The 21,019-nt window shown below is 53.7% G+C and overlaps 2 protein-coding genes across 5 annotated transcripts; both read left to right on the top strand.

Annotated features, from left to right (window-relative positions):
- Positions 1–18: 18 nt before the first annotated feature.
- Positions 19–13,998, top strand: SPRED3 (sprouty related EVH1 domain containing 3). Of its 3 annotated transcripts, none has more exons than XR_012513845.1 (6): positions 19–195; positions 1,608–1,776; positions 1,874–1,953; positions 4,320–4,463; positions 5,179–11,855; positions 13,933–13,998. XR_012513845.1 is itself a non-coding variant. In XM_039465916.2 (5 exons), exons 1-5 carry the CDS (start codon positions 19–21, stop codon positions 5,842–5,844), a joined length of 1,236 nt encoding a protein of 411 aa, XP_039321850.1. In that variant the 3' UTR covers positions 5,845–13,070. The 3 variants fall into 3 exon arrangements, 1 of the variants encoding a protein (XP_039321850.1); XR_012513846.1 differs by lacking the exon at positions 13,933–13,998 and having other exon boundaries at positions 5,179–8,496; positions 8,557–13,070; XM_039465916.2 differs by lacking the exon at positions 13,933–13,998 and having other exon boundaries at positions 5,179–13,070.
- A 121-nt stretch (positions 13,999–14,119) lies between these two features.
- FAM98C (family with sequence similarity 98 member C) lies at positions 14,120–20,995 on the top strand. Of its 2 annotated transcripts, none has more exons than XM_039465918.2 (8): positions 14,120–14,292; positions 14,412–14,560; positions 14,634–14,768; positions 16,610–16,812; positions 17,058–17,135; positions 17,233–17,349; positions 18,527–18,618; positions 20,666–20,995. In XM_039465918.2, exons 1-8 carry the CDS (start codon positions 14,228–14,230, stop codon positions 20,844–20,846), a joined length of 1,020 nt encoding a protein of 339 aa, XP_039321852.2. In that variant the 5' UTR covers positions 14,120–14,227; the 3' UTR covers positions 20,847–20,995. The 2 variants fall into 2 exon arrangements, with proteins under 2 accessions (XP_039321852.2, XP_039321851.2); XM_039465917.2 differs by having other exon boundaries at positions 14,123–14,292; positions 18,451–18,618.
- The last annotated feature ends 24 nt before the right edge of the window (positions 20,996–21,019 follow it).

The raw sequence follows: 21,019 nt of genomic DNA, 5'->3' as shown, positions 1-21,019 counted from the left end.
CCCTCCTCCTGCAGGTACATGGTGCGGGTCCGAGCTGTGGTGATGGCCCGAGATGACTCCAGTGGGGGCTGGCTGCCTGTGGGGGGCGGGGGCCTCAGCCAGGTGAGCGTGTGTCGGGTCCGAGGGGCCAGGCCCGAGGGGGGGGCCCGCCAGGGGCACTACGTCATCCACGGGGAGCGCCTCCGGGACCAGAAAGTGAGCCACCCTGGGGCATGCGGGCAGGGTGGGGACCTGGGAAGGGAGGGGAGTGGGGCTGGTGTGTGGAGCAGAGGTCAGGCTGCCTTTCAGCGTAGAAATCAAACTGGGGTGTGAAGTTAGGGGGTGAATATCTGTCTTCTGGATAAGAGTTGGGAATTTCAGGATACATGGGGTGTTGGGAAGGTCCTGTTCACTGCCATTTCCTGCCGACTGTCACAGCAGCCTCCTCCCTGTCTCCCTGTACTGCTCCCCACTCCAACTGCAGTCTGCTCCACAGGGGGCACTGCCTCCACCCGACTCAGACCATGTCCCTCTTCTGCTCAGAACCCTCCATCTTGCTCAGAGATCTTCGTCAGGAGGCCCTACACCACCCTGTCTGCCCCAGTAGAAGGAAGCACTTGTTGGGGTCCATTTCAAAGTGTCAGAAACATTTGTCAATTCTATACGTGGGTTCATCGGGAATAACTGGGCTGTCTGGCACCATTTGGAGGGACAGTGTTGAAGTTTTAGCTAGGGGTATAGTAGAAAGATACGGATTGTGCGAAAGGCTTGAGGGAAAGGTTTTGTTTCACACCAAGAGTCAGTGAGGGGATTTGAAATGGAGGGAAGGAATATGGCGTTACTAGGCAAGGATTTGAGGGAACATCAATAGGGTGTTGGCTAGCACCTGAGGGGGAATCTGTGGAAGTTTAATAAGACTATTTTGGGGTAAGTGGTGGGTACAGTAGTGTGCCTATAATCCCAGCCACTCATGAGGCTGAGGCAGGAGGATTGCTTGAGCCCAGGAGTTTGAGACCAGCCTGGGCAACACAGAGAGAGCTCATCTTAAAAAAAAAAAAAAAAGGAGAACATTTTTGGGTAAAGTTTCCAGAGATTATCATTAGAAGAGGATTAACAATAATATTGTGAGATGCTCAGTAGTCTTGGAAGTATTAGAGCCAGAAAGGGGTTAATAATGTTTTCAGGCATTCCGTAAGATTTGGGGTTTCTACAGGGGTATCAGAGGGAGGTATTAGGAAAAGGTAGGGATCAAGGGGTTGGGAAAATATTGGAGTATCAGGTATGTTTAGGAAAATTGGGGGTAGCTGGGCGTGGGGGCTCGTGCCTGTAATCCCAGCACTTTGGGAGGCTGAGGCGGAAGGATTGCTTGAGACTGGGAGGTTGAGGCTGTAGTGAGCATGAGCACACCACTGCACTCCAGCCTGAGTGACAGAGCAAGACTGTCTCAAAAAACAGAAGTAAAATTGGGGAGTTGTATCAGTGTTGATCAGGGTTCAGGGGGACACCTAGGATTGGGAAATGAGGTTTTTGAGAATACACTAGGGTATGCACGGGGCCTGGTGATGGAGGAGATGTCACAGGCATGTCTGGGGTGAGGTAGCTGACCCTGCTCTCCTCCTGCCCCTCAGACGACCTTGGAGTGTACCCTGAAGCCAGGCTTGGTTTACAACAAGGTGAATCCCATCTTTCACCACTGGAGCCTGGGTGACTGCAAGTTTGGACTGACATTTCAGAGCCCTGCAGAGGCTGATGAGTTCCAGAAGAGCCTGCTGGCTGCGCTGGCCGCGCTGGGTCGAGGTGAGCAGCCCAGGTGGTGTGCGCTGGGGGCTGGACTGGGATTGGCAGGAGAAGCTGGGCTCAGGGAACTCACTCTCTGCCTCTCTCCCTGCCCCAGGCTCACTCACCCCCTCCTCCTCCTCTTCCTCCTCCTCCTCTCCATCCCAGGACACTGCAGAGACCCCCTGCCCTCTGACGGTGAGTGTCCAGGAGGCCTCTCTGCTGGGGGGACAGGGATTTTGTTTTTATTCTGTGAACATTCTTGAGCACCTACTGTGTAGCAGGCACCGTGTCAGGGACACCAAATTGGGCCTGAACTATAAGTGTAAATTCAATCCCAGTTATTCTAGTCTCTGCCCTGTCATGATTCACATATTTACTCACTGGTCTTTATTGTGTACTTTCTGTATACCAGGCAGTGTTTTAGACACTGGGTGACTTCAGTGAACAAAAAGTTCCTTTCCTCCTGGAGCCTCTATTCTAGTGTGGAAAGCCAGAGATTTAAAAAATACATAAACAGCACACGGTGACTTACACCTGTAATCTCAGTACTTTGGGAGGCCGAGGTGGGCAGATCACGAGGTCAGGCGTTCGAGACCAGCCTGGCAACGTGGTAAAACCCTGTCTTTACTAAAAATACAAAAATTAGCCAGGTGTGGTGGCGCACACCTGTAATCCCAGCTATTTGGGAAGCTGAAGAAGGAGAATCGCTTGAACCAGGGAGGCAGAGGTGTCAGTGAGCCGAGATGATGCCACTGCACTTCAGCCTCGGTGACGGAATGAGACTACATCTCACAAAAAAGAAAAGAAAAAATGCATAAACAATAAAAATGAATAAATAGTAAAAATAAATGGATGAACAAATTAATGACAGCTCCATGCTTCCAGTTACTCAGGCTGTAAAGCTTGGAGTCATCCTGACTCCTCTTACCTTTTATGCATCTCATCTTATCCCTCAGGAAATAGTAGTTCCACTTTGCAAACCATCACAATCTGCCTCCAACCTGGTACTGTCCAAACGCACCTCCCAGCTGGACCATCTCAACAGCTTCTCACTGTCAACTCCTTCCCTCCCGCCCCCCGACACAGCCAGGGGATCCCTATCAACGGCTGAGTCAGATCATGCCCCTCCCACATTCAAAACCCTCCCAGGGCCCCAGCTCACTCAGGTAACGGACAAAGTCCTTACGGTGGTGGCCCATGAGATCCCATGCCATCTGGCCCTGTGTGTCTGGCCCCCTCGCTTACTCAGCTCCAGCCACACGGCCTCCTCACTCTTATTCTGACATGGCAAGCACAGTACTACCCCAGGACCTTTGCACTGGCTATTGCCTGGAATGGTCTTTCCCAGATTTCCTCAGGACTCATTCTTTTGTTTCTTTTAGGGCTTTACACAAATATCATCTTCTCAGGGAGGGCGTCCCTGAGTAGTTAAATTTAAGTATTCCATTTAAAATTGCAATCTGTCAATGCCCCTTGTCTAGTGCTAATTTTTTCCCATTTTCTAAGGCATTTTCCTTATTTCCTTTCTGAAAACACTTGTTTTCTTAGCTATTAGTTTACCGTCTATCTCCCATGCTAGAATGTCAGCTCCAGGCCAGCAAAGATCTTTTGTTGGTTCCTTGCTGTGTCTCCAATGCCTGAAACAGTGCCTGGCACACAGTAAGTGTTTAGTAAATATGTGTTGAATAAAGTGAATGAATGAATGAATGAATGCACATAATATTGGGTGCAATTTGGCACTCGCTGGAAACTGTGGGGGTTGCTGGCAACACCTAGAGGAATAAAACCTATTCCCTGGGCAGAAAAGGGTGGAATTTCAGGGTCCTGGGAGATGGAAGAGGGGCCACAACAGTCACAGACAGTTCCTGTCCATCCAGCGCTTCCCGGGGAAAGATCCTCTGCTGTCTAGTCTCCCTCTGGAATCTGTACAGTTGTCTTTGTGAGTCTGGCACATCATGGGTGCTCAATGAATGTCTATTGAAGGCAATGCACAGATGAGGTAGAAATTATGCCCAAGGGACAGAAAGGAAGCTAAGGGTCTGAGAAGTCATGTTTCAGCTCGTTTCAGAACAGAGCCTGGTTTGCATGGGAAGGGGAACACTTGGAGTGTGTGGGACTGCTCCAATAACAGTGTGGGGCTGGGACTGAGAGAGGAAGGCAGCTGGCTGCCCAGGGGAGAGGGGTTCTGAAGAGGGGGAAGACCATTCGTTGTTCCGTAGGTTTGGCGAGCTGATCTGATCAGGAGAAGGGTGCCACAAAAATAACAGTAACCATTTCCAGCTTTCCCAGTACTTCAGGCACGTGCTGTCCCCTTGACAGTGGCCCTAACCGCATCCTTATGAATGGGTACTCTTAGGATCCCCGTTTTACAGAGGAGGAAACTGAGGCTCAAAGAGGTGAGCTCACTTGCGGGAGGTCACACGACCAGTCAGTGACAGAGCCGGGGTTTGAACCGAGGCCTTCCTGGCCGCAGAGCCCTCGCTGTCAATGGGAGGGGTCCACGTGAGGGCGTCGGCTGTGCGGGGGCGTGTCCCCGAGCTGAGGCCACCAATCTCCTTCAGTCCCACGTGGACAGCGACTCCTCCTCCAGTCACAGCCGCCAGGAGACGCCTCCCAGCGCCGCTGCGGCCCCCATCATCACGATGGAGTCAACTTCTGGCTTCGGGCCGGCCACGCCCCCCCAGCGCCGCCGCTCCTCTGCTCAGGTGCGACCTGGAAGCCTGGGGCTCCAGGGGGAATGGGGCGGTGCAGTCGGGGCCACAAGGGAGCGGGACCCGTGGCCCAGGGAGGGGGGGCGGGGGCGGGGGCGGGGGCGGGGAACACAGATCCCAGGGGCTGGCTGACCTGATAACTGGGCGGGACTGCGAGAAAGCAGCGGGGAAATGGGGAGAGGCTTGGAGGCCTGGGTTTCTAGGAGGCTTGGGTGCGGGCTTCCCGAGTCTCCTTTGCTCCTGGAGATTTTGAGGGGTGCCGAAGTCCAGAGGGGTTTGGTACCATTTTCAGAATATATTTGGGGAACTCATGGAAGAGGACTGCTTACCTCACGAGGAGGGCGGGGGAGTCGGTACCCAGAAGGGTAAAAGGGGCCCAGGAACCAAACTCCTGCGCCCTTAAGGAGGAGGTGGCTGGGGTCCAGAACCCCAGGATCTCAAGGTAGAGGGCGCCTGGGAGCTGGGGCTCTTGGATCTTAAGAGAGGACAGGACTGGGAACCTTCGGCCTCTGGGTCTTTAAAGGTGTGGGCTTCGTGTGTGGATTCTTCTGTCTGTTCCTGGAGAAAAGTGGGGATTGCGGAATCGTGGGAGAGAAGAGAGCTGGGGTCTTGAAAATCTGAATCCCAGACCCAAGAGGGTGCTAGAGAATTGGATCCTTGGGGCTAAGGCTGGGATGGATTCTGATCTCCTTGTCCCTTCGTCCTGCAGAGCTACCCTCCGCTTTTGCCGTTCACTGGGATTCCAGAGCCGTCAGAGCCTCTGGCAGGGGCAGGGGGCCCGGGGTGGGGCGGCCGCGGCTACGAGGATTACCGGCGCTCCGGGCCACCCGCGCCCCTCGCCCTGTCCACCTGCGTCGTGCGCTTCGCCAAGACCGGCGCTTTGAGGGGCGCTGCCCTGGGGCCCCCAGCGGCACTACCTGCCCCTTTGACCGAGGCTGCGCCCCCAGCGCCCCCAGCTCGCCCACCCCCCGGCCCGGGCCCAGCCTCTGCTCCTGCCAAGGCCTCCCCGGAGGCGGAGGAGGCAGCGCGCTGCGTGCATTGCCGAGCGCTCTTCCGCCGCCGAGCGGACGGGCGTGGCGGCCGCTGCGCGGAGGCCCCAGACCCTGGTCGCCTCCTGGTGCGCCGTCTGAGCTGCCTGTGGTGCGCCGAGAGCTTGCTCTACCACTGCCTGTCGGACGCCGAGGGTGACTTCTCGGACCCATGTGCCTGCGAGCCGGGCCACCCGCGTCCTGCCGCGCGCTGGGCCGCGCTGGCCGCGCTCTCCCTGGCAGTGCCCTGCCTCTGCTGCTACGCGCCCCTGCGCGCGTGCCACTGGGTTGCAGCGCGATGCGGCTGCGCCGGCTGCGGGGGTCGCCACGAGGAGGCTGCGCGGTGAGGACGGCTTGGCGGGTCCCCTTAGCCGGCCCGAGGGCCCAAAATTGAGGGTCCAGGACCCCGGACTCCATTTGGACCTAAAACCCAAACCTAGGCACACCCGGAACTTGGAGCTTGAGTTTGGACTGAGAGATCTCAGACCTGAAACCTGGACCCCAAACTTAGGACTGAGAGACCCCAGCCCCAGCTTCACTGGGATGTCTGTCCAAGAGGTCCCAGGCGTTCTGAGTTCTGGCGTTCCCCCATCCCCACCCCCCACGAGGAGGCTCCAGGTGTCCCATACTTTGCATCTCAGAAGGGCCAGAGAGCGAGCGCATAGATCCTAGAGAGGGCATAAATCCTGGAGAGGGCAGGTCCCTGTTGAAATGAACGATCTGGACCACGGTCATGCCTGGCACCATGTCCCTCAGATTACAGCCCCACAATTAGTCAGGAGTTGCCCATACCTGACTCTGCCTTTATTCAACTCCCAGATCAGATCTTGAGACCGCAGGACCTAGAGTCACCCCTAAATAGTCCCTGAATGTTCACCTAAGACCTGGTGTCCCCGCATCTGAGACATTCCCCTAGTCCCAGTATCCCTGAGACAGCAGGACCCCCAAGACAGTTTCAAATAGTTTGAAACTCTCTTGTGCTCTGGAATCTCCAGATGCTGCCCCCAATCTACCCACTACCGAGTGCCCACAGACCTGGCCTCCAATCCAGGAACACTGAAGTCTAAGGTGTCCAGGGAGTCCCCAGACACCCTAGGACCCCAAAACGCTTAAGATGCACTGAGCACTTGGATATGCTCAAACACGAGATGTTCTCTGACCAAAATGACTTGGGAGACCCATCCCAGAGCCCCCCCAAGATCCAGATGTTGGACACCAAGATGCTCTGGAAGCCGGGGATCAAAGACCTATGTAGGCCCACCCGCCCCCAAACCAGTGTTCTCAGGAGCTTTGGATATCATTTATAGGACTCAGAGGTGCCTGGTGTCCTCAGATGTGTGACTAAAGGTCACCAACACCTCAGGGCTGAGATACTGGTCTCGAGTTCTCAAACAACCCTCTCTTGCAGTCCCTCCTGGACCTGGATTTTGAGACCCCCAAATGTCCTGGAATCTTCAGCCTCCTTCTACCCACAGACCCCCAAACCCCCAAGGGCTGGGAGTCCAGCTCCCAGAAGATGGGATGCTCATGGCGACCCAGACCTCTGACCCCCTGGGACCTCAGCCCCTGAGTGACCTGAAGGTATTTTAGGAGCGCTGGATGCAAGACCCCAAGGTGCCACTGACCCCCAAATGCAAGGCTCAAGCCTCTACAACATTACAATTGTTCCTGATCCAAGACCTTGGTCCCTCCACATCAGAGGCATTCAGATTTGAGGTGCCCCAAGACCCCAGCACCCTCAGACCCCAGATTTCTTTGGACTCAAACCTCTCTAGCGTGATGAAGCCTGAGCTGCCTCTCCGCCTGAATCTCCCAGCCCCACCCGTACATCCTCTGAGACCTGCTGCCCCTTGAATCCTGCCATCCATAGGCCCCCAAAACCCCAAAGTTCTAGACTCTGGAATTCTGGTCCCAAGGATCCCAGCCCAAGCCCCTGGCAATGCTGAGAATCACCCCTTTATCCTAGGGTGGGATCCTTATCATTTGGAACTCTTTGTAGGACCACCCAGGGTAGGGTGCAGTGGTTCATGCCTTGTAATCCCAGCACTTTGGGAGGCCAAGGAAGGAGGATCGCTTGAGGCCGGGAGTTTGAGACCAGCCTGGCCAATGTAGTGAGGCTTTGCCTCTAAAAAAAAGGACAAAGGACCAACTAGGAGCTCCCTCACTGTCACCTCTAGGACTCTGCATTGTCACAGATGATTATGCAGGCTCTTCATTAAGTGAAGGCACACAGCCCAGGGTTGACAGGAGCTGGAAGTCACATCACAGTCTGCTGGCCACACTGGGGCCCGAGGAACTGTGTGATGGAAGCTTTTAGGCTAGCTATGGCTCTGCTGCCCACCCCCGTGACCCCCCAGCCTTGCAGATCCTCCTTCAAGCCCAACCTTGATCCCTAGTTCAGGTTCAAGTCCAACCTTTTATGTTCTCCCACTCCATTAACCCCTTCTCCTCCACTTTATTTTATATATATATATATTTTTCAATTTTATTTATTTATTTTTATTTTTATTTTTTTGTAGAGACGGGGTCCACCTATGTTGCCCAAGCTGGATTTATTTATTTATTTATTTATTGTCTTTTTTTTTTGTTTTTTCCCTTTTTGTGGAGAACGGGGTCTCGCTATGTTGCCCAGACAGGTCTCGAACTCCTGAGCTCAAGCTATCCTCCCGCCTCTGCCTCCCTAAGAGCTGGGATTACAGGCGTGAGCCACAGCGCCCGGCCCATATTTTTTTTTTTTTTGAGAGGGACTCTTGCTCCATTGCCCAGGCTGGAATGCAGTGGCATGATATCGGCTCACCACAACCTCTGCCTCCTGGGTTCAAACCATTCTCCTCCCTCAACCTCTGGAGTAGCTGGGATTATAGGTGCGTGCCACCAAACCCGGCTAATTTTTTTGTATTTTGAGTAGAGATGGGGTTTCACCATGTTGGCCAGGCTGGTCTTGAACTCCTGACTTCATGATCCACCCACCTTGGTCTCCCAGAGTGTTGGGGTTACAGGTGTGTAACCCCAAAGTGTTGGGGTTACAGGTGTGTAACCCCAAAGTGTTGGGGTTACAGGTGTGAGCCACCGTGCCTGGCTCTTTTCTACTTTAGAGTAGGAGGTTGCTTCAGAAAGTTTGAGAGCCTGTTTCATAGCCCGCTAAGTCTCTTCTGTAGAAGGGGGGTGCCACAGGTTTTTCTCCCCAAGTGAAATGGGACTTCCCAATGGATTGAAGATCTGGTGTCCTGTATGGGGGCGTCAAGGTTTTGGAGCAAGACAGTCTCAATGTTGTATGGGCTTGGGATCTGCATCTGGCCCCAAGCATCTGGAACTGTGCACTTACCTTTCTTCATTACCCAGACTTGGATGGCCTTGTTGGGGTTCAAGGGATAGGTCTTCTGTCTCTTCCTTTAAATTATTAACTATTTATTATATCCGGAACCTGTGAGATTTAGCTCTCCCAACCAGACCTTCGGATGGGTGAGAGAAAAGCAGGGTGTCTCTCCCCTCCTCACTCTGCCCAGCTCTCATCACTGTCAGACCCACCAGAGCTGAAGGCAGAGGGATTGGGGGCTGGGGCAGCCTGGGTCCCCATGCCCCTCTCTGTGCCTCGGTCTCCCCCCTTCCATGGTGGGCGGGGGGGAAGCTCCATTCTTAACCTACCTCGTTTTGGGGAGGGGTGGGACAGGGGACCAGAGTGCTGTACGGTGCTGTGGGATCTGCAGTTAAAGCAGTGGGGGCTGGGGAAAGGTCCCCTGGCTGCCACTTCCCAGCAGCACCTCTCCCAGGCCTCCCAGTCCTGCTCCCTGCTGAGACCCACCTCTGATCCATGATTCCCCTTCACTGCCCCCAAATCAGGGGTGCATGGAGGGCTGCCCTGGGAGCCAGGAAGACCTCAGCCCCTGGAGCCCCCAGGCCCAATTTCCCAGCCGCTTGCCCCTCAGATCGGATGCTTGGCCCCCAGATTTGGGGGAGGCACCCCAACATATATCTTCCTGATCTTGATTCTAAGCCAGTCTGTGACCTCAATATCGTTAGTGTCAGTGCAGGCTGAAACGGTGGGGGAGGATGGGGGCCGAAGACCCAGCCTTGTCAACCAGGGGGAGGGGCATGAGATCTGCTCCAAGAAATGTCTGTGACAAAGTCTTAGCCTGTGTTATTTATTTGCCTCTGTGCACCCCGCCCACTCACCTTCCTGAACTGCCAGACCAGTCTCCGACTGAAATTCTCCCTTCTCCTCCACATCCTTTGGTCCCATCAGACCCTTGAGTTTTATAAGGCACTCAACAAGTGCATTTATTGAGCACCTATTACATGCCAAGCCCTGTTGAAAGCACTTGAGAAAAAGCAGTGGGCAGAACAGACAAAAATTCCTTTATAGTAGGGGAGACAATGAGTAAATGACTATGTTAGAAATGATATATGCCAGGCGCAGTGGCTCATGCCTGTAATCCTAGCACTTTGGGAGGCTGAAGTGGGTGGATCACCTGAGGTCAGGAGTTCAAGACCAGCCTGGCCATTATGGTGAAACCCCATCTTTAAAAAAAAAAAAATGATATAAAGCAGAAAGAAAAAACAAAGGTGGGAACGGGATGCAGGCCGTTTTAGCTAGAGTGGCCAGGTTGGGACTGCTCAGGAGCCAGCATTTTTTGTTGTTTTTGAGATGGAGTCTGGCTCTGTTGCCCAGGCTGGAGTGCAGTGGCACGATCTCCGTTCACCGCAGCCTCTGCCTCCCGGGTTCAAGCGATTCTCCTGCCTCAGTCTCCTGAGTAGCTGGGATTACAGGCACGCGCCACAATGCCTGGCTAATTTTTGTATTTTTAGTAGAGACGGGGTTTCACCATGTTGGCCAGGCTGGTCTCAAACTCCTGACCTCAAGTGATCTGTCCGCCTTGGTCTCCCAAAGTGCTAGGATTACAGGTATGAGCCACCATGCCCGGCCAGGAGCTGGCATTTGAATAAAACCCTGAGTGGGGTGAGGGAGTACTGAGGATGTCTGCAGGGAAGGGTATTTTAAGTAAAGGAAACAGCTAGTGCAGGGGCCTGAGGCAGGAGTGTGTCAGGGAAACCCGAGGAGGTTCGGGGAGTTAAGAGGGGAGGAGGCAAAGAAGAAAGCGCCAGGAGGCGAAGGGGCAAGTGTGTAAGGCCTTGCAGGCCACTGAGTGGACTTTGGTTTCTGCCCTGAGTAAGACGGAGCCACAGGAAATTTCAAACGTGGGAGGGATGTGATCTGACTCAGGTGTTCACAGGCTCCCTCTGCTGCAAGTGGTCGACAGGTGGGGGCGGGGAGAGGGGGCAGCGTGACAGAGAGGAGGCTGCTGTGATGGTTCAGGACAAGACGTCGCGGATGGGCCCAGGGTGAGGGCCCTGGAGGGCAGAGAAGTGGGCGGCTGCTGGGACCACTTTGTAAGTAGAATCTACAGATTTATATATGCGGTTTGCGATAGAGGAGTCAAGGTTGTTAAGTCCAGGTTTTTGGCTGGAGCAATTTATTTATTTTTTCCACTTGACATCCGATTTCTTATTTTTTATTTTTTGAGACGTTGTTTCGCTCTTGTGGCCCAGGCTGGAGTGCGATGGCACGATCTCGGCTTACCGCAACCTCTGCCTCCCAGGTTTAAGCGATTCTCTTGCCTCAGCCTCCTGAGTAGCTGGGATTACAGGCATGCACCACCACGCCTGGCTAATTTTGGATTTTTAGTAGAGATGGTTTTCTCCATGTTGGTCAGGCTGGTCTCAAACTCCCAACCTCAGGTGATCTGCCTGCCTCGGCCTCCCATAGTGCTGAGATTACAGGTGTGAGCCACTGTACCGGGCTTTTGTTTTATTTTTAATTGAGTTCATTGCTCAGGCTGGAGTCCAGTGGCATGAGCACAGCTCACTGCAGCCTCAAACTCGTGAGCTCAAGTGATCCCCCTACCTCAGCCTCTTGAGTAGCTGGGATTACAGGTGCATACCACCAAGCCTGGCTAATTTTAAAAATGCTTTTGTAGAGATGAGGTGTCACTATGTTGCCTGGTCTGGTCTTAAACTCCTGGGCTCAGGTGGTCCTCTCACCTCAGCCTCCTGAAGTGCGGGGATTACAGGTGTGAGTCACTGTAGCCTGCCTCTGGGCAATTTTTAACATTTGATTTAGGTCAACAAATGGCCCCCAAAGTGTGCTGCCTTGGGGTAAACAGGGTTATGGGGTTACTCAGATCTGCCCTTGAGGAACAAGTTCTTTCTCTCTCTCTCTCTCTCTTTTTTTTTTTTAAAGATGGAGTTTCGCTCTTGTCACTCAGGCTGGAGTGCTGCGGCGGTCTTTGCTCACCGCAACCTTCACCTCCCAGGTTCAAGCAATTCTCCCGTCTCAGACCCTGAGTAGCTGGGATTACAGGTGTGTAATTTGTGTATTTTTAGCAGAGACGGGGTTTCACCATGTTGGCCAGGATGGTCTCAATCTCTTGACCTCATGATCTGCCCGCCTCAGCTTCCCAAAGTGCTGGGATTACAGATGTGAGCCACTGCACCCAGCCAAGGAAAAGTTCTATCCCTGTTCTTCCCTCCAGGCCCCTGGTCCACTCCTGACTTCCAGCAGAATGTCTAGGAACTCTGGATACCAGGATACAGTAGGGAAGCGATGAGCTCTGATACAATGTTTTCTTAGGGACAGACACAAAACAATAGTGGTAATAACAGTAGAAATTGGTTCAGTGGTTTAAAAGCATAGAATTTGGAATTTGATCTTCATTTCTTGGCACCACCATGAATTCACTCTGTGACTTATCTTCTCTCAAACTTATTTTCTCCTCTGTAAAAGAGATAAGATGCTTCATCCAATAGTACACATTAAATGCTATGTGTATATATATATATATATAATTTATTAAGTACTCCCTATATATCTGCTAAGCACTTTTTATATATGAAACTCTAATTAATCCTCAGCAACAATTTTAAGAGGTAGGTACTATTATCCCCATTATACAGATGGGAAGCAATTTGGTAGGAACACGGAACTGCTGAGTAATGGAATCAAACCCTAACCCTTGTCTGCCTGACTCCTAGGGGGTAATCTCTTAACTACTATGGTGCACTGCACCTGCTCACTCGAAGGCTTAGAAGAGAGAGGAGTGGAGGCGAAACAGGCACATTGTGATGGATGAGGAGGGCCTGGTGCGTGAGGGGTGTGCCGGGATTCCTGGATCCTTTACATAATTCAAACCCTGAGGTGGAAGGAGGGAGGAAGTTTTGGATTTTGGGCAGAGTTGAGTGAACACCACTCCCCCTGGGCTGCTTTAAGAGCAGAGGACAGGGCCAGGCACAGTGGCTCACGCCTGTAATCCCAAAACTTTGGGAAGTGGAGGAGGGAGGATTGGTTGAGTCCAGGAGTTAGAGGCAAACCTGGGCGACATAGCTAGACCCCCTCTACAAAATTTTATTGTATTTGACATGGAGTCTCCCTCTGCTGCCCAGGCTGGAGCACAGTGGCTTGATCTCTGCCCACTGTAGCCTCTGCCTCCCGGGTTCAAGAGATTCTCCTGCATCAGCCTCCCAGGTAGCTGGGACTACAGGCGCATGCCACCACGCCCGGCTAATTTTTGTATTTTTAGTCGAGATGGGGTTTCACCATGTTGCCCAGGCTAATCTTAACTCCCGACCTCAGGTGATCCACCCGCCTTGGCCTCCCAAAGTGCTGGGATTACAGGCGTGAGCCACTGTGCCCGACCTTTACAAAACTTTAAAACAACAACAAAATTGGCCGGTCGCGGTGGCTCACGCCTGTAATCCCAGGATTTTGGGGGGCCGAGGCAGGCGGATTGGTTCAACCCAGGAGCTGGAAACCAGATTCGGCAATATGCGGAAACCTTGTCGCTACAAAAAAATTCAAAAATCAGCGAGGCGTGGTGGTCTGCGCCTGTGGTCCCAGCTACTAGGTGCAAGCCACCAAGCCTAACTACTTTTTTGTTGTTGTTGTTGAGATGGAGTTTCGCTCTTGTTACCCAGGCTGGAGTGCAATGGTGCGATCTGGGCTCAACGCAACCTCTGCCTCCTGGGTTCAGGCAATTCTCCTGCCTCAGCCTCCTGAGTAGCTGGGATTACAGGCACGCGCCACCATGCCCAGCTAATTTTTTGTATTTTTAGTAGAGACGGGGTTTCACCTTGTTGACCAGGATGGTCTCGATCTCTCGACCTCGTGATCCACCCGCCTCGGCCTCCCAAAGTGCTGGGATTACAGACTTGAGCCACCACGCCCGGCCGCCTAACTACTTTTTAAAAATTTACCTGGGAGGCTGAGGTGGGGAGGATATCTTGAGCCCAGGAGGTCGAGGTTGCAGTGAACCCTGACAGGACCACTGCAGTCCAGCCTGAGCGACAGATCGAGACCTGTCTCAAAAACAAACCAACAAAACACCAGCAGAAGACAACTGAGGGAGGAAAAGGAAACCGATGTTGTTTTGATGTCCCTGCAGCAGTGACACCCGCCGCCAGCTTGTGACAGCTGAGATCCGGACGCACCGCAATTGACAGCGCGGGGGAAGCGGGGTTCCTAGAACCCCTACAGGTTACTCGAGAGGCGGGGCGGGCGGACCGGGGGGGCGGGTCCGGCGTCCTCCTGAGCCAATGGGAGCACAGAAGTCCCTGCGCGGGCAGATGCCGATTGGTTGGTACCGCCAGACGCTAGGAGCCCGTGCGTGCGGCGCTTCTGGGGCGGAGCCTGCCGCCGGCCGCCAGGGGGCGAGCGCCGGGCGCCGAGGCGACGCGTTCATGGAGGCGGTGAGGGCGGAAGAGCGGGAGGGGGCCGCGGTGGCCCGGGACCTGCTGGCTCTAGGGTAAGACGCTGTGCGGTGAGGCTGGTGGGTGCAGGAAGGCCAGGTCTGCTCCCTGGACGTCAACAGAAAGGGATTCTCAGTGACCTCCCCGCCCCTTCCCGCTCCCTCGGCCCCCACAGGTATGAGGGTGTCCCGGGGCTGGCGTCGCGGGGCGCCTCATGCCCAGACTTCAGGGCACTGTGCGCGCAGCTGGCGGCGGAGCTGGCGACGCTGGGCGCCCTGGAGCAGCAGCGAGAGGCGGGCGCCCAGGTGCTGAGCGCCGGCGACGGTATGCACGGAGCGGGAGGGTGGCAGGGGGCCCGCCGCGGGGCCGCCGCGCCGTGACGCCCCTGTCCCCGCAGGCCCCGGCGCGGAGGAGGACTTTCTGCGGCAGCTTGGCAGTCTATTGCGGGAGCTGCACTGTCCGGATCGCGCGCTCTGCGGTGGGGATGGGGCGGCTGAGCTTCGGGGACCCGGCTCCAGCCTGCGCCTGCTGCGTGAGTCCCGGGGTGCGGAAGTGGCTAGTCCACAGCCTCAGGAGCCGCGGGCTCCGACTTTTTAGGGAACACCGGGGTTCCCAAGGGGGCGTGGTCAGAACTTTGGGGCGGCCCAGAGGGGTGCGCATATTGGGGTGGGCAGAGGACTCTCTCTGAGATAGGCGGGGTTAGAATTTTATTTTATTTTATTTTATTTTATTTTTATTATTTTTATTTTTTTTTGAGACGGAGTTTCGCTCTTGTTACCCAGGCTGGAGTGCAATGGCGCGATCTCGGCTCACTGCAACCTCCGCCTCCTGGGTTCAGGCAATTCTCCTGCCTCAGCCTCCTGAGTAGCTGGGATTATAGGCACGCACCACCATGCCCAGCTAATTTTTTTTGTATTTTTTAGTAGAGACGGGGTTTCACCATGTTGACCAGGATGGTCTCGATCTCTTGACCTTGTGATCCACCTGCCTCGGCCTCCCAAAGTGCTGGGATTACAGGCTTGAGCCACCGCACCCGGCTATTTTATTTTTATTTATTTATTTTTGAGACAGAGTTTCACTCTTTTTTTTTTTTTTTTTTTTTTTTTGAGACGGAGTTTCGCTCTTGTTACCCAGGCTGGAGTGCAATGGCGCGATCTCGGCTCACCGCAACCTCTGCCTCCTGGGTTCAGGCAATTCTCCTGCCTCAGCTTCCTCAGTAGCTGGGATTATAGGCATACGCCACCATGCCCAGCTAATTTTTTGTATTTTTAGTAGAGACGGGGTTTCACCATGTTGACCAGGTTGGTCTCGATCTCTCGATCTTGTGATCTACCCGCCTCGGCCTCCCAAAGTGCTGGGATTACAGGTTTGAGCCACCGCGCCCGGCCTCAGAGTTTCACTCTTGTTGCCCAAACGGGAGTGCAATGACGTGATCTGGGCTCGCTGCAACAACCTCCGCCTCCCGGGTTCAAGCGATCCTCCTGCCTCAGCCTCCCGAGTAGCTGGGATTATGGGCGCATGCCACCACTCCCGGCGAATCTTTTGTATTTTTAGTAGAAACGGGGTTTCAATTTGTTAGCCAGGCTAATCTCCAACTCCTGACCTCAGGTGATCTGCCCGCCTCGGCCTCCCAAAGTGCTGGGATTACAGGCAGGAGCCACCACTTCCGGCCCTGGGTAGAATTTTAGTTGGAGGTTCTGGGAGCTCAAGTGGGTTGGATTAGGAGGGCGTTTGGAAGTAGGCAGGAGTTGAATTCGAGAGGGGACAGGGTCTTAAGAGTGGGGCTTACATTGGAGGCGGAACTAAGGCTTTAGGTAGGCAAGAGTAGAAGGTAGAGGCTTTTTTGTTTTTTGTTTTTGTTTTTTGAGACAGTTTCACTCTTGTTACCCAGGCTGGAGTGCAATGGCGCGATCTCGGCTCACCGCAACCTCCGCCTCCTGGGTTCCGGCAATTCTCCTGCCTCAGCCTCCTGAGTAGCTGGGATTACAGGCACGCGCCACCATGCCCAGCTAATTTTTTGTATTTTTAGTAGAGACGGGGTTTCACCATGTTGGCCTGGATGGTCTCGATTTCCTGACCTCGTGATCCACCCACCTCGGCCTCCCAAAGTGCTGGGATTACAGGCTTGAGCCACCGCGTCCGGCCGGAAATGGGGTTTCTTTACGTTGCCCTGTTAGGTCTTGAGGCGGGAGGATTGCCAAGAGGCTTCAAGCAATCCTCCCGCCTCAGCCTCCCAAGGTGTTGGGATTACAGGCATGAGCCACTGTGCCTGGCCAAAGTTGGAGGTTTTGAAGCCGGTGGAGCTTTTTGACCAAGATGGATGGATGGGGTAGCAGCCTCCCTGAGTGCACAGCTCCGGTTTCCTACTTTCAGGCTTTCTCTGCTCAGAGCTCCAAGCCACTCGCCTCCTGCGCTTGCGCTCTCTGTTGGATCCCAGTCCCGGGCCACCCCTTGGTGAAGGGGTGGAGGGAACTGGCATGGTCCAGGAACTGGGCCTTACCCTCCAAGCCCTGGGACTGCCCAGACCTGCACCAGGGACCCCCGCCAGCCAGCTGTTGCAGGAGTTTCATTCTAAGGTAGAGAGTCAGAACAATTCCCACCCTCCCCTGCCTCCTGGGCTACCCCACTTTCCCTGGGGCAAGAGGGGGGAGGGTCCTTTCTCCCTAACACCTCTGGAATGAGTGTTCCGACCACTGGCATGTTCTTTCTGCAGCTGTGACTGCCATTCTTGCATCTGTGGCCTCAGGGCTGTGGGGAGCTGGGTTTACAGAGGGTTCCAACCTCCCTGTCCCAGTTGGCCTCTGACTACTTCTCTCATCAGATCTCAGAGCTGCAGCCTTCTCTGCCGCCCGGGTCCCTGCAGCCCCTCCTTAGCTCCTCGCTAGATGCACCCAGATGGGTAAGACTGTGTGTGACTGACTGAATGTGAACTGTGTCCTCATCAGAGGTGGCAGTGAGAGGGACCCCTAGCCTGACCTTGAGACCTTTTCTCCCAGGAAGCGCTGGAGTCTCTGTCCCAGAGCCTGAGAGATCAGTACCACTGCCGCCGCTGTCTCCTCCTCAAGCGCCTTGACCTCACCACATCTGCTTTCCACTGGAGTGACCGGGCAGAGGTGTGGGCACAGGACCGGGCAGAATTGGACAGGCCCAGTTGTGGGGGGCTGCAGTTGCAGGGAGGATGAATGAGGGCCAGAGTATCACCCTTTTGGAGGTTCTGAGGCTGTGGCCATTTTAGAATTTCTTGAGGTTTGGGGCTCCTGGAATCTCAGGGCCCCAGAGTATTGTAGAATTCCCAGGTCTGAGCTGGGAGTATATTCAGAGGTATAACCCATCTTTAAGAGATACGAGCCGAGCCAGGCGTGGTGGCTCATGCCTGTAATCCCAGCACTTTGGGAGGCGAGGGCAGGAGGATCACTTGAGCCCAGGAGATTGAGGCTGCCGCGAGCCACCATCACATCACTGCACTCCAGGCTGGGTGACGGTGAGACCTTGTCTCAAAAAATAAATATTTGGCCAGGCGTGGTGGCTCATGCCTATAATCCCAGCACTGTAGGTGGTCGAGGTGGGTGGATCACCTGATGTCAGGAGTTCGAGACCAGCCTGACCAACATGGTGAAATCCCATCTCTACTAAAAATACAAAAATTAGCCGAGCATAGTGGTGGGTGCCTGTAATCCCAGCTACTCGGGGCTGAGGCAGGAGAAAGGCTTGAACCTTGGAGGCAAAGGTTGCAGTGAGCTGAGGTTGTGCCACTGCACTCTCCAGCCTGGGAGACAGAGCGAGAGTCCACCTCAAAAAAAAAAAAATGTATTGAGAGCTGTGGGCAGTGTCTTGAGTGGGGAGGTGATACTTCCAAGATGACAGGTCCCAGGCCGGGCGTGGTAGCTCATGTCTGTAATCCCAGCATTTTGGGAGGCCGAGGCGGGTGGATCACAAGGTCAGGAGTTCGAGACCAGCCTGGCCAAAATGTTGAAACCCTGTCTCTACTAAAAAGACAAAAATTAGCTGGGCGCAGTGGCACACGCCTGTAATCCCAGCTACTCAGGAGGCTGAGGCAGGAGAATCGCTTGAACCTGGGAGGCGGAGGTTGTAGTGAGCCGAGATCGCGCCATTGCACTCCAGCCTGGGTGACAGAGTGAGACTCTGTCTCAAAAAAAAAAAAAAGATGACAGGTCCCACCTGGGGACCTTCTCTGTACCTCCTCACCACTCCAGGCCCAAGGAGCGGCCATGAGAGCAGTGCTGATCCCACTTCAAGGGTTTCTAACTCCAGAATCGGACATCTCCCTAGCACATGTCCTGGCTGCCCGAGCCGATCTGTCTCATCTCGTCCCAGCCACCAGTGTGGCTGTCCGCAGAGGGACCTGCTGTGCCATCAACAAGGTGAGCATCTGGGGTAGGGGAGGGCCCTGGCATCCTTGGTTTTCAGATTGGCCTTTCAGCCTCTGCTCTGGTCCAGGCTTCAGACTCACTGCCTCTAATCCACCCACTAGACACAGCAGCCAGAGGGACCTCTCTCACACAAAAGCTTGACTGTGGACTCCGCCGCTTAGAACGCTTCTGTGGCTCCATAATGATTTGAAAACAAAGTTCAACTATTTACTGAGCCCCCGGCCGCTTCTCCAGCTTGGGCTTAAAATCCTTCCCCATCACCTCACAGTATCTATTGTGGTTTTTTTTTTTTTTTTTTTAAAAAAAGAATACCGCCAGGCACAGTGGCTCACTCTTATAATCCCAGAACTATAGGAGACGGAAGTGGGCAGAAAATCTGAGGTTGGGAGTTTGAGACCAGCCTGACCAAGATGAAGAGACCCTGTCTCTTTTATTTATTTATTTATTTTTTAAATCTTTTTAAATTTTTTTTTATAAAGATGGGGTTTCACCATGTTGGTCAGGCTGATCTTGAACTCCCGACCTCAGGTGATCCGCCCGCCTTGGCCTCCAAAGTGCTTGGATTACAGGTGTGAGCCACCACGCCCAGCCGAGACCCTGTCTCTACTAAAAATACAAAATTAGCCGGGCGTATTGGTGCATACCTGTAATCCCAGCTACTTGGGAGGCCGAGGCAGAAGAATTGCTTAAATTTGGGAGGTGAAAGTTATGGTGAGCTGCGTTCGTACCGCTGCACTCCAGCCTAGACAAAAAGAGCAAAACTCCATCTCAAAAAATAAATAAATAAAAAAACACAGAAATCCCCTCTGTCGGCTGGGTGCAGTGGCTCACGCCTGTAATCCCAGCACTTTGGGATGCCAAGGTGGGTGGATCATGAGGTCAGGAGTTCGAGACCAGCCTGGCCAACATAGTGAAACCTTGTCTCTACTAAAAAATACAAAAAATTGCTGGGCACGGTGGCTGAAGCCTGTAATCCCAGCACTTTGGGAGGCCGAGGCAGGTGGATCACGAGGTCAAGAGATCAAGACTATCCTGGTCAACATGGTGAAACCACATCTCTACTAAAAAAAAAAAAAAAAAAAAAAAAAAAAATACAAAAAATTAGCTGGGCATGGCGGCACATGCCTGTAATCCCAGCTACTCAGGAGGCTGAGGCAGGAGAATTGCCTGAACCCAGGAGGCAGAGGTTGCAGTGAGCCGAGATCGCGCCATTGCACTCCAGCCTGGGTGATAAGAGCGAAACTCCGTCTCAAAAAAAAAAAAAAAAATACAAAAAATTAGCTGGGCATGGTGTCGCGTGCCTGTAATCCCAGCTACTCAGGAGGCTGAGGCAGGAGAATTGCCTGAACCCAAGAGGTGGAGGTTGCAGTGAGCCGAGATTGCGCCATTGCACTCCAGCCTGGGTAATAAGAGCGAAACTCTGTCTCAAAAAAAAAACAAAAACAAAAAACAAAAAATTAACCAGGCGTGGAGGTGGGCACCTGTGATCCCAGCTGCTCAGGAGGCTGAGGCAGGAGAATCGCTTGAACCGGAGGCAGAGGTTGCATTGAGCCAAGATCTAGCCTGGGCAACAGTGTGAGACTCTGTCTCAAAAAAAAAGGAAAGCAAAAAAGAAATGCCCTGTTTTAGTAATTGGGTATCTAGCCTCATCCTTCTGTAAGTAGTCTTACATCAAATGAGTATTGAGGAATAAAGTCTAGCACAGCAAAGATTAAGGCAAAATTTAAGTTAAGGAAAAAAAATGAGCTCGAGGTGGGTGGATCACTTGAGCCCAGGAGCAGAGGCTGCAGTGAGCCGTGCTCTCACCACTGCACTCCAGCCTGGGCGACTGTGTCCCAAAAAAAAAAAAAACCAGCTCATGCTTGTCTCTTCTACCAATTCAGCCCTCCCACCCCCACCCTCCCACCCGCCCACCCAGCCACTGTACTCCAATAGTCATCTGCCTTCCTTCTTCAGCCTCATGCTGTTCCCATTCTTCTGTGGCCCCCTTGTCCAGGATGCTTTTTCCCTCTGCAGCTCAAATCTCATAAACTTTCAGGTGCTTATGGGCAACGTTCCAGACCGGGGGGGCCGCCCAAATGAGCTGGAGGCTCCTATGCCCACCTGGAGGAGCCGAACAGACGGTGGAGGCGGACGGAAGACAGGCCCCCAGTGCTGGGGCCGCAAGAAGAAGAAGAAGTAAAGGGGGACTGGTGGGCGGGGGCGGGGGTCCTCCATGAGATGCTAATGCCGTTGGTCATCTGGGGAGTCAGTTTAAGTCTTTCCTTGGCCCCTCATCTCCTATTCCTGAGGCCCCAAATGCCCTACTCCCATGCACCCGTCAATACCAACAGCCGTGTTCTCTGGAGAATAAATTTAATTTATGACAGCTATAGGACCTCTCTCTGTGGGG

The sequence above is a fragment of the Saimiri boliviensis genome, chromosome 14 (genome assembly GCF_048565385.1).
Source record: "Saimiri boliviensis isolate mSaiBol1 chromosome 14, mSaiBol1.pri, whole genome shotgun sequence".
Lineage (NCBI taxonomy): Eukaryota > Metazoa > Chordata > Mammalia > Primates > Cebidae > Saimiri > Saimiri boliviensis.
This window is presented reverse-complemented; position numbering and strand designations above follow the sequence as displayed.

Coding starts and splice junctions, on each gene's coding strand:
- SPRED3 (XM_039465916.2), top strand. CDS start 19: ATGGTGCGGGTCCGAGCTGTGGTGATGGCCCGAGATGACTCCAGTGGG. Junction 196..1,607: donor AGCGCCTCCGGGACCAGAAA/GTGAGCCACCCT, acceptor CCTGCCCCTCAG/ACGACCTTGGAGTGTACCCT. Junction 4,464..5,178: donor GCCGCCGCTCCTCTGCTCAG/GTGCGACCTGGA, acceptor TTCGTCCTGCAG/AGCTACCCTCCGCTTTTGCC.
- FAM98C (XM_039465917.2), top strand. CDS start 14,228: ATGGAGGCGGTGAGGGCGGAAGAGCGGGAGGGGGCCGCGGTGGCCCGG. Junction 17,136..17,232: donor CGCTAGATGCACCCAGATGG/GTAAGACTGTGT, acceptor CTTTTCTCCCAG/GAAGCGCTGGAGTCTCTGTC. Junction 17,350..18,450: donor ACTGGAGTGACCGGGCAGAG/GTGTGGGCACAG, acceptor TCACCACTCCAG/GCCCAAGGAGCGGCCATGAG.